Below are 12278 nucleotides of genomic sequence, written 5' to 3'. Positions count from 1 at the left end.
ATTCGTGTTTTTAATATAATCTTGTAACGTATATTAGATTTTATACTGTATTTATTTTAATGCTAATCATTTATTCATTAGTCGAGGTAAAGATCCTAAAAGACGCAGAGGGACGCGAGTTCGCGGCCCGCTCCGACCAGTGATGGAATTCCTGGAATGTGTCCGTTTTGACGCTGCTGATGCACGCGTTATCTTCTTCTTCAGTCGTGATCCGCAAATCTCCGGTAGTTTTTAACGTTGTCAATTGAGGAACGGGCGCTGATTGGCCAATTGTTACTATTCGAAATCACGGTTGCGATACGAGCGCTGATTGGCTTATTCCTTGTTGTCGCTGGGGGAATCGTGGTTGCGATACGAGCGCTGATTGGCTAATGTATACGTTTCATGGTTGCAGCCGGGTACGTGATTGGCTGTCAGAACAAAGAATAACCACGACCTACAGGGCGCCACGTACTGGCCCGATGCGTCAAGCATTTATATACACAGAAGTCAGAACAAATATGAAACTGCACGATATTCCCATTCGCAAGGTTTTAAAGGCACATTTTTTTATCATGTAGCTGAACCGCAGCGACTCGAGCATCGCTAAGTTAACTAGAACCAGTGTTGGGTATAGTTACTTTGGAAAGTAGTTAGTTAGGTTACAACGTTACCATCAATTAAAAGTAATCAGTTATGATACAGCGTTACCTATTCATAAAAGTAACGCGTTAGAGTACTCATGCGTTACCAAAAATTAAAAGCCATTTGCAGCGGCTCACACATGACAGACACAGCCCCCGGCCCCTTTAAATGCACCTAGAAGTCGTGACTCCCGACAATGAATAACGTCAGTCATCCGACTAAATTAACACTGCAGGATAACAATAACAGGAAAGACAGTCAGCAATCGGCTATTCCACATGGCGTTTTATTTATTTATTATCACAGAACATATTATTAATCAAAATTCGCACCTAACGTTACCCAGCCCGAGTAGCCTAGGCTATTGTATATTATGAGCACCACAACATAACTCCTGATTTTTCTTTAACTTTAAATAATGCAGTTATCAAAGTACAATTATGCTTACTTGTAAACACAACCTTAAACAGGCTTGCAGATTTAAATCCATTTAGAAATGATGAACAACCAGCCAGCCAACGATCTAACAGAAATTAACAGCTGCCTGTCAAACAAAAATGATAACAAACCGAATTAAATCCTTCACTGCCACACAGGCAAATGACAAATCGCTTAATAGCCGAACTAATTATTATTAAAGTGTCACTCACAGTCACAAGCCTAAATTCGCTTTAACACAAGTCCTCTTACATTTACTCTTCAAAGTAGTGATTAAAACGTAGTGTAAATTTGAGGTAGAATTTTTGGCGGTCGAAAGAAGCTTTTCACCAAAGCAGAGTGTGCATTTTACCGTTATGTTCTTTTCTTTTTCGTTGACAAATTGAAAATAATGTGCGTACTTCCATAAACCAAACGCTGTCCTCTCTGCTATCTTGCTGGGAGTTCGAAAAAAAAAACAAAAAAACCCCCCACACACACAGGGTCAGGCGCAGGGCACAGACGCATCACAGCCATTGACTTTACGATCACAGAGCTTCGGCTCCGCTGATACATCCGCAGGTGGCACAGTAGACCTAGGACTACTGTCTGACAAAAAGCAGGCTGCAGTCGGGATTTTCCTTTCCTTAAAATAACGGATTACTTTTTTTAAAAAAATAACGAAGTTACTGATTACTTACGCACGGAACTAACGCGTTAAGTTACAAATTTCAGGAAAAAAGTAATTAGAGTACTCTAACGCGTTACTTTGTAACGCGTTACCCACAACACTGACTAGAACTGACATTACATGACCTTTCTAGATCTAGATCACGCTTTTAAAATATTTATCCAGGTTTTTGAAGACTGTGGGAAACCTGGTTCTTAAAACATAGATAGTAATTAATATATATATATATATATATATATATATATATATATATATATATATATATATATATATATATATATATATATATATATATAGATGATCTAGCTCGTGGCATGATTGCAAATGTATGAATTTTCTCATTATTAAATATAAAAATTTACAAAAAAAAAAATTTCTTACCTTTTTTCTTACCTTTAATAACATTAATAATGTAGGACTTTCTCCTACTCAAGTAAATCTTTGAATTACTTTTACTTGAGTAAAAAAAAAAAATAGATTTCTAATGTAAATAACTATTAAATGATATTTAATATGTAACAGTGTAGTAAAAATAAAATATAATGCTTTGGAATGAAAAACAGACACTTGAAAAGTAAAAATACCTCAGTACTGTCCGCCTCTGGATGTAGGCGTAGCGTAAACTCCGGTGGGAAGTGACGAATGCAGAACACTGGTCATGAATTAGAAGTACAGAATGAGGATCTGTGAAGAAAAACGCTGGAGGATTTAGATCTAAGCCAAGAGGAGACTGCTTTGTTAAACCAAGGAAACTTTGCTTCCTTTGCTCCTGAAACAAAACTTGGTTCTCACCAGACTTAACATATTCTCACTGGAGCTTATGCTACGACTATACATCATCCGCTGGACGCCACTCTCTCGTGAACGTCAGTACGACAGTTAGAGGAAGCTAGAGATTACAGTTTATAAAGTTTAAAAATATGGATATTTTTTCTTAAACACATTGATTAACTTCAGAAGGAATGTATTCACCCCTTGGAGCCATGTGGAGCACTTTTTATGATGGATGAACAGTTTTTTGGGGCTTCAAAATCTCAACAGCCATTCACTGTCATTATAAAGCTTGAAGAGCCAGGACATTTTTTTTTAAATATCTCCATCTGTATTCGTCTGAAAGAAGAAAGTCACGTACACCTAGGATGACCTGAGGCTGAGTGAATCATGGTTAATTTAAATTTTTGAGAGAACTAGACCTTTTTTCAAGTATTTTTGGACCCCTTTCTCAGTTTATTGGTTTTGGGCATATTTGAAACGCATTCAATTTTAGAGTTGAATTAAAAAGAACGTTTTAATTGGCAATTGGACTGAATTTGATTAACCATGAGCAAAGTTAAGCGTCAAGATTTCACAAGGATTTAAACAATCTGGCAACCCCAGTTCCTATAGCAAAGTTCAAAGTGTGCCCAGATTACGCAGTTGTGTCTCTGACAGTGTGCAGGACGCTTGAACACTCATTCTGCTGTGGGACTGGACACGCATGGCGATGAGAGGATCTGTCGTGTTTTCACTCTGCGTCCTGATCCAGCTGAGTCTACAAAACACAGTCACAGAAGAGGATGGTACGTCACGTCACGAGCGCGTTCACTTGCATAACAGTAGGCTACAGCTTTTTTTTTATGCATGCAAGAAAACTGCATTTACACGAGCTGTGATGAACATAAACAGACAAGTGCACATTGGCGAAGTGGTGAAGGGTCGAAAAACAGCGCTGGTAAAAAATAAACGGTAAAGGGGCGAAAGTGCACGTAGTTGTTGTTGATCGTGTTTTGCTAAAAAAAAGAAAAAAAAAACATTAGGGGGGTTTATATGAACCTATCGGTTATCAAACACGATCTATGTCATTATATATAGTATTCCGCCCTTAATCACAGATGTTTAATGTACTCATCGACGCCAAACATTGACCGCAACATCAACACTGTACAAACACCAGTCACACATTCAGTTACATGTAAAACACGCATGTCACATTAAACTTGTAAATAAAGAGAAAATACATCGACATACCACTTTTGGAGGGAATTATATCTTGAAGATTCTTGATCAGATGATTTACGATTACAGAGAAAAGACACCTTTTAATTTTGCGATGAGTGACATAAAGGTTGGGAAAAATAAAATACAACCAAGAAACTCTTAGAATAAATATTGCTCAAATAAACAACAGTTGAGTATAGAAATCACAATAAGCATGATAAAATTAACAAAATAAAAATATATATTAGGGATGCACGATATTGGATTTTGGCCGATATTCGATATGCCGATATTTTCAAAATAATTTTGGCCGATGCAGATACCGATATCGATATATATACAAATATATACTGATATATTTAAACTTTAATTTTACTGAAGAGAAATCCATGTATCTCTTCTGTACTGATTCTACCATAAATTTATTAGTTTACAAATGTAGACAGACATTCACACCTGAAAAACAGGTCAATTATTTCACTTGGAGAATATCGGTTTGGCTCATCGGCAGAAATATTCATATCGGCCGATACCGATAATGGTCATTTTAAGCTTTTATCGGCCGATACCGATATTGTGCCGATATTATCGTGCATCCCTAATATATATACAAATTGAACTAATCAAAAGTATATTAAGTAAATTAGTGCTGAAGTACACAAGCGCCATCTAGCGGAAATATATATCAACTCCCTTTGTGACAGAAAATAGAAACTTTGAGGCAGCAATTACATATAGGCTATTCAGATATAAATTAGATCATAAAACGCCAAGCATAATATTTAAAATAATAAGTAATTAAATATAGAATAGCATGTAGCAATATAATTAAAAATAAAGTAAGTTTAATATAAAATAGAAATATAGAATAATTAGTTTAAAAATATTTATTTTTAGATAAATTATATTATGTATATAATACATATATATTATTTTTTTAAGGATGTGAATTGCCATAACATTTAAATGTTCAAAGTCTGCTTAAAACAAATAGATTTTTAAAATCTCTTTCTATACGAGTTTAACTGGAAACGAATAGCAAATCTTGATATCCATTTATATGAATATAAAAATGACTTTTTTATGAATTCCGCAGGACCTGTCCTGCAAACCAAACTTGGGGCCCTGAAGGGTGAGTATGTGAAAGCGAAGGGGAAGGACACAGTTGTTCATTCCTACCTGGGCGTTCCCTTCGCCAAGCCTCCTGTGGGCCCACTGAGATTTTCTCCTCCACAGCCTGCAGAGAAATGGGACGGAGTGAGAGACGCTGCCAAACAGCCCTTCATGTGAGAATTCAACCAAACGAATGCACCTGTAGATCAGCCGTTTCATTTCCACACCTGGTACACTTGTGTTCCTCTGTCTTCCCCAGGTGTCTGCAGGAAAAGCAGTTCATTGTAGACTTGGCAGCCAATCTGTCTATGAATATAGAGGTTCCTGACTCATCAGAAGACTGTCTTTACCTCAACGTCTACACACCTTCTAAACCTGGAGCAAATGACAAGTTCCCTGTAAGAGTGGCTGATTTGAATGAACTTTGCCGCATGTTTCTGATACATATGTTTCTGTATTTCAATGCTGATTTTCGTGGGGCATCAGGTCATGGTTTGGATCCATGGTGGAGGTTTTTCTTCGTGCTCTGCGTCCCTGTTTGACGGACATGTTTTGGCTGCCTATCAGGATGTAGTTGTGGTCCTGATTCAGTATAGACTTGGCCTACTTGGATTTTTCAGGTAAAAATGAATCGTTCCCAAGCCTAAAGATACAAGAAATCCCCAAATATTTCATTTATTTAATTAAAATCTGTTCTAAATTCTTGATATAACCCTGTCTAGGCATTGGAGTGACAGTAGTTAAGGTCTCCATTCATCAGGCCATATGCTTTTGGACTTTAAACTAACATGTAATCTGTTTGAAGGGCCATAAAGTCCTCTTAGTTTATGTTGTTGATGCTTCAGAATATCTGATATGGATTGATACAGTGGTGTTGAGGTCTAAGGTCTCTGATGAGGTTGTATGATGATCCTCTGCCCTTCAGCACCGGGGATGAACATGCTCCAGGAAACTATGGTCTTCTGGACCAGGTCGCCGCTCTTCAGTGGGTTCAGGAGAACATCCACAGCTTCGGTGGAGATCCTGGATCAGTCACCATCTTTGGAGAGTCTGCCGGAGGAGTCAGTGTGTCTTTACTTGTAAGGATTTATAATAATAATTCAAATAATAATAATAATGTACAGCAAATTAGCTCAAGGGGAAATAATCACAATTAATTATAACTAAGTATTTAAATCAGCTGCCAGAATTAATTGTGAAATTAATATTACAATCAAATAATCTGTTAGTCCAGCAAACTTTCAGTTAACTAAACACTAACACAAACTAGTCTTACAAACAGATAATATTGCATGCTCAGGAGTTATTACATAATAGGAGATTATATAACAAGCATAATGCATGTTATGAGGAGGTGGTATGCACCAATGTGTAGTGCAGGATGAGGATTCATTTGATAAAAAGCATGACATCAATAAGGTTTTATTATCTTCAATCATGAAGCATGCATAAAATGGTATACTGTATTAAAGATGCTATACAAGACAGTAATAACGATGCACACAATGTCCTGGAGATATGTTCATTCACAGACAAGGTAATTTGATGTTTTAATTTAATGACACTAAAAATATCACGCTGTGTATTATAGTGTTTTTTAATATTTTGATTCGGCATTTATTTTTTTATTTAAAGGAGTTTGTTATGTGCTATTGCCACTTTTGGTTTCAAATTAGTTTTTGTTTAAATGCAATTTATTTTATTTTAGGGTTACATTTCTAATTTCCTTAAAATGTGTTAAAGTTTAATCATCTTATATTGATATTTTATTTCATTTGAGCTTTGTTTCAGTTTATATTTGATATATTATCATATTTTCCTTACCCCTGAATATAAGTGAGTGTACACATTTTATTCATCATTTTCAAAAATGCGATATATATTTTACAGTACATAGTATTTTATATAAAATATTATAGTTGTTATGAATAAACATAATATCCGTTTTATTTTGGCGGACATTGGCATAATTTTGAAATATTTGCAATATTTTTTGACTTCTTAAAAAGAAGAAAGAACAAAAAAAAATTAAGATAGTTTCAAAATAATTATTAATTGATGAGGTATTTTCCTCATTGTGATATTAATTTTAATTTCGAAATTAAAAACGTTGAAATATTTTTCAGACAAAAAAAACGTGCATGTCATTAACCCAAAAATATTTGTACATTTTTTTCCCATAGGTTCTTTCTCCATTATCGGCAAACCTCTTCCATCGTGCCATCGCAGAGAGCGGCACGGCAGCGATGGATGCTATACTGAATCCCAACCCTCTGGCATTAGCTCAGGTCAATCACTCCGGCTCTTTTCTCAAGAAAAACCTCTTGAAAATTAAAGACATTTAATGTAAACGTCACGCGTTTCTCTCTAGGCTGTAGGAAATGCATCTGGCTGTGATATTTCCAGCCCAAAGGAGATTGTTGACTGTATGATGCAGCTGACAGAAGAGGATATACTGAAGATCGCTAAGGTCTGTCCACAACATACTACCGTATTTTTCGCACTATAAGTCGCATCAGTCCAAAAATACGTCATGATGAGGAAAAAAACATAAGTCGCACTGGACTATAAGTTGCATTTATTTAAAACCAAGCACCAAGAGAAAACATTACCGTTTACAGCCACGAGAGGGTGCACTGAGCAGCATAGAGCGCCCTCTGGCGGCTGGAAACGGTAATGTTTGCTCTTGGTGCCCTTACATAGTCAACGCGAGAAACGCGAGCAAGCAACGCGAGCGACGTGCTCCCTTTCATAAATGTGGATGAATACGTATAAGTTCGCATAATTTTTCCTCTTCGCCCTCCATTGTATTCAAACCTTCTTCTTCTGTAAACACAATATACTTGAATTAATGTACAACACTTGCAATGTCGCCCCCACTGACAACGCATAGTAATGCGTGCATCGGCGCATTGCGTATCAAAAACTAGGACGACACATTTGGCTACGCACCGACGCATAATGGCGGCCGAAGCGTAACAAAGCGTAGCCTCGGGGACGCGTATGCGTACAGATGTGTTGACTATGAAACGGCCCTTAGTTCATGTCTTTTAGTTCATTTCTCTTGGATCATGTCAAATTAATTTTGATAAATAAGTTGCACCCGACTATAAGTCGCAGGACCAGCCAAACTATGAGGAAAAAGTGCGACTTATAGTCCGGAAAATACAGTAGATTGTGTCATAGAATCTCTCTGAACATTCAATTCAGTCTGTGACAAATATATCCAAACAGTCCTCTTGTGTATTAAATGGTGTGTTTGCATATACACGTCTTTCAATACAGGATTATCCGATGCTTCCTTTTGGAGTGACGATGGATGGCCTGTTCATGCCCAAACCTGTAGCAGAGCTTCTTCAATCCCACGAGTTCAACAAAGTGCCTCTGATCACGGGAATCACAGATGATGAGTGGGGATATGTGATGCCTAACGTAAACACTTCTAAAATCTCTAAAGATATCTTTGTTTTTCCAAAAATAAGAACTTCAGTCAAAATGTTACAGCACATTCATATTCACTCCGCAGTTCTTCTCACCTCCAGGATGGACCGACGGGATGGACATGGAGCAGATCTTGCCGTTTTTGACCATGTTTAATCCTGCTGTAAAGAATACTTTTATTTTCAATTTGACATTTTTATTTGCATTTAAAAAATATATATTCGTTCTGTTCTGTTTCTCCCCGCTTTAGCTTCAGGATCAGTTAGTTGCCGAGCTTGTCTTGAATGAGTATCTGGGCACATCTCCTGACAGGACCAAAATCCGAGATGGTTTTCGAGAGATAATGGGGGACTTTATGTTCAACATCCCAGCTCGTAAACTGGCGAATTACCACAGAGGTGAGAGTTTGTTCAATGGGCTGCAGAAGTATGATTGTTTATTTACCAGAAGGCTGATCCAGTGCTACTCAAAGATAATTATCAATTTTTCCCTTAATAGATGCTGGTGCACCAGTATACGTGTATGAATTCCAGCACCCTCCGAGTATACTTCGAAAGAAAAGACCCAGTTTCGTTGGAAGTGACCATACAGATGAAATTGCATTTGTTTTTGGTTCCTGCTTTGCAGATGGACGTATAAAGCTGAAAGGTACAACCCAAATAATATTAGGAAACAAAACAAAAGGTATTAGGCTTTTAAATATACACAACCTAAAGGTGCGTTTTTCATACAATTCTCTTTCAACTCAAACCTCTTTCTGTTGATCGCCTAAGCGAACTCGCATGACCAACTTAAACCCGTTGCGAAATCTGCATGGGGAAGTATTTCACGCTTATGAAAAGTTTCCAATTGAGAAGATTGCTCTTTAAATGACTCCATTTCGACAACAAACAACAGTACGATTTAGAAAGAGAATGAAAGATTTCCCCACGCAGATTTCACAGCGGGTTCATGCCAGTTCTCATCTTGTGACCGCATCTTAAGACCTCAAACTGGATTGTATAAAAAGTGGCAACTAATACAGTGTCTCTTTTTTCTTTCTGCTATAATTCAGAGGATCTCTTAGAAGAAGAGAATGAACTTTGCAGGACTGTCATGGCTTACTGGGGAAACTTTGCTCACACTGGGTAAGTGATGCTTACCATAAAGTTTATATTTTTCGGGGTGATAAAGTCAAACATGTTAAGGTGATACAATTGACACGATGAAGAAAAAAGCCTCTTCTTAAAATGAAAATGTTTCTTAGAAAATGGAATAAGCTGTGAATCCGCTTGATTAAAACATAATAACCATTTGAAAACGTTTGTATGCTTAATCGAATCATGTGAGCAACACTTAGGGGAAAAATAACATAAACAGGAAGTGATATCATAGAGAGACCTACTGGAGACCCTCATGTCTGTGTGTCAAAATCAACGAGTCCCATCAAATCTCAGATCATTTGGTAAGGCAGATTAGTTCAGGGTGTAAAATGTCATGTGGTGCGACTCTCTGAAAAAGTCATGACATTTATGAATTAATAATCTGCCACCAAGACGAATTCCTTGAGTGTGTAAACACACTTGGAAATAAAGCTTTTTCTGATTCTGATGGTTACACCACATGACATTTTTAGTGGCATTCAATTGAAAAAGTTCTTGAAATGGTGTTAACGTTTTCCTAACCAAGTTGATTCAGGTTGTAAAAAGCCACATGATGCAACTCGCCAAAAACACTTATTTACCAATTTAAAAATGTATATAATTTTTGCATAGTATTAAATCAAATTTTATTTAAAAACACTTAATTATATTTAAACATTTATATATTTACAACTTTTTGGTGTAAGAAAACTGACTTTTTACTTGATGGTTACACCATATGACATATTTCAATTATTTAATCAAAAACTTATTTGAAAATGATATAAAAGTTTTCCAAACAAAGTTTTTCAACAAAAAGATAATCCTCATGTTGGAAAAGGTGCAGCTGAACTGAATATGGTTTCGCTCTCAATCTCTCAAGGCTCTTGCGGGGAGGATGATCATGCTTTAATGTTGATGGCATTCCCCAAAGTGTCTCGTAAGGGACGCCATGTGAGTTCCCTTTAAGGGGAACTCGAGCTGTAAATTTATGCATGAAAGTGGTGCGAATCTCCAAATATGTCCAGATATTTATAAATTAATAATTTGCATTTATATCATTTTAATGGTCATTTAGTCAGCCAACAGAATTTTTTCTTGAAAATGTTATCAGATATTTTCAACATACAAGGAGTACATTTCTAAGAATTTGTCCCATGCATTTCCTACTAGATTTTAAAACCATCTTTCCTGGCGGCAGGTCTCCGAATGGTCCGGGCCTCACAGAGTGGCCTGAGTTTGGAGCCGAGGCCGAGTATCTCAGCATTGGACTGGAACAGAAACCTGGGAAAGATCTGAAGGGCAAACACTATGCATTCATGACCGAGACGCTCCCAGATTTCATTCGTCAAAGCAGAGAGAAAAGAGAGCGCTCAGAACTGTAAAAAACAGTTGCACTTGAATGCATGGATGACACACAAAAAAATAACTGTGATCCGATTAATTAATTAACCTGAGGAAATCAAATGAGTTTATTTTGGTGCTTCACTTAAAATTTTATAACAAATTGTAAAATTTTGCAAAAGACTTATAAATGTCCAAGTAACTAATGCTTTGTAGCAAATAAGCTCAAGACGACGTGTATATAAATAATTACAATTCTAATTAATTCCACTAATTTATATCAGCTGGCAGTAGTAACTGTAGCAGAATTAATATTTCCATTAAAGCTGCAGTAGGTAACTTTTGTAAATATATATTTTTTACATATTTGTAAAACCTGTCATTATGTCCTGACAGTAGAATATGAGACAGATAATCTGTGAAAAAAAATCAAGCTCCTCTGGCTCCTCCCAGTGATCCCCAAGTCATCCGCTCCCGGTAAAAGACAACCAATCAGAGCTGCGGTCCGTAACTTTGTTTGTGTTCAAAATGTAGAAAATTTTATATAATAAGCGAGTACACCATGAATCCATTTTCCAAACCGTGTTTTTAGCTTGTCCTGAATCACTAGGGTGCACCTATAATTAGTGTTTATATTCGGACTATTTTAGATTGCTTCGGGGATACCGCAGCGGAGTAACCCAGTACCTTTGTGATTCTTCATAGACATAAACAGAGAGAAGTAGTTCCGGCTACGATGTTCTTCCGCAAGACGCTAGCAGTTCTGTTTATTAACCGCTAGAGCGTCAAAAGTTCCCTACCGCAGCTTTAACTAATCTGTTCTCCCAGTGAACACTCAGTGTAATTTCATATCAACAATTTCAGAAATTATATTTTCGTGGCCATAGAAAATAACTTTTTTTACAGTACTAGTGCATTGGAAGCGTAACAAGACTGGATCGTTAAAGGTACATTAATATACAACCAGTGACAGAATCAGAAGTTAATGTAATTATTGCACAAAAGTTTTATGAACTAAACACTAAAACATAACTAGACTAAACAAACAAACATATGATCACACATATATGGATGAATGAAACCATCAGCATGAGGTCTACAGCTGTTCTGCTTTTTTTGGGATGTTAGTTGCTCTTCGGGAGTTGTCCACAGAACAAATTTCATTTTGGGTTCGGGATAACTGGATTATTAATGAAATATAATTAATAATTGTGTGTCTGATTGGTCCAAATGCTACAGCACTTAGAAATAAAAGTCGGAAAACATTCATGTTTTTCCTCCATTTTATTGAGAACAAACGAAGGCTAAAGCAGCAAACCTCCCTGAATTTGAATGCAACGGGGTGCAAACTAGTCACGAATTTGCGCTTTGAGGTTTTCTAACTGGCAAACATACACGGACGACAATAATTCAACTATTGACAATATTCTGATTTAGGAATTGACAAATAAATAAGGTTTTGTTTTTGAAATACCAGAATCACATCAAATGTACACCTACAAAAAAAAAAAAAAAATTAAAATTAATTTTAGTTTTAAGTTAGTTAGTTT

The 12278-nt window shown here is 36.5% G+C and overlaps 1 protein-coding gene across 2 annotated transcripts; it reads left to right on the top strand.

Annotated features, from left to right (window-relative positions):
• The first annotated feature begins 3102 nt into the window (after positions 1 to 3102).
• LOC113067067 (fatty acyl-CoA hydrolase precursor, medium chain-like) lies at positions 3103 to 11048 on the top strand. 2 transcript variants are annotated; one of them, XM_026239288.1, is made up of 13 exons: positions 3103 to 3327; positions 4806 to 4995; positions 5082 to 5220; positions 5309 to 5442; positions 5748 to 5901; positions 7006 to 7110; positions 7194 to 7292; positions 8108 to 8254; positions 8349 to 8426; positions 8514 to 8661; positions 8762 to 8911; positions 9318 to 9390; positions 10586 to 11048. In XM_026239288.1, the coding sequence occupies exons 1-13, from the start codon at positions 3210 to 3212 to the stop codon at positions 10767 to 10769; spliced, it is 1719 nt and encodes a 572-aa protein (XP_026095073.1). In that variant the 5' UTR covers positions 3103 to 3209; the 3' UTR covers positions 10770 to 11048. The 2 variants fall into 2 exon arrangements, with proteins under 2 accessions (XP_026095073.1, XP_026095074.1); XM_026239289.1 differs by having other exon boundaries at positions 3105 to 3291.
• The last annotated feature ends 1230 nt before the right edge of the window (positions 11049 to 12278 follow it).

The sequence above is a fragment of the Carassius auratus genome, chromosome 50 (genome assembly GCF_003368295.1).
Source record: "Carassius auratus strain Wakin chromosome 50, ASM336829v1, whole genome shotgun sequence".
Taxonomy (NCBI): Eukaryota; Metazoa; Chordata; class Actinopteri; order Cypriniformes; family Cyprinidae; genus Carassius; species Carassius auratus.
The sequence above is the reverse complement of the archived record's forward strand: the minus strand, read 5'-3'. Positions and strand labels throughout refer to the sequence as shown.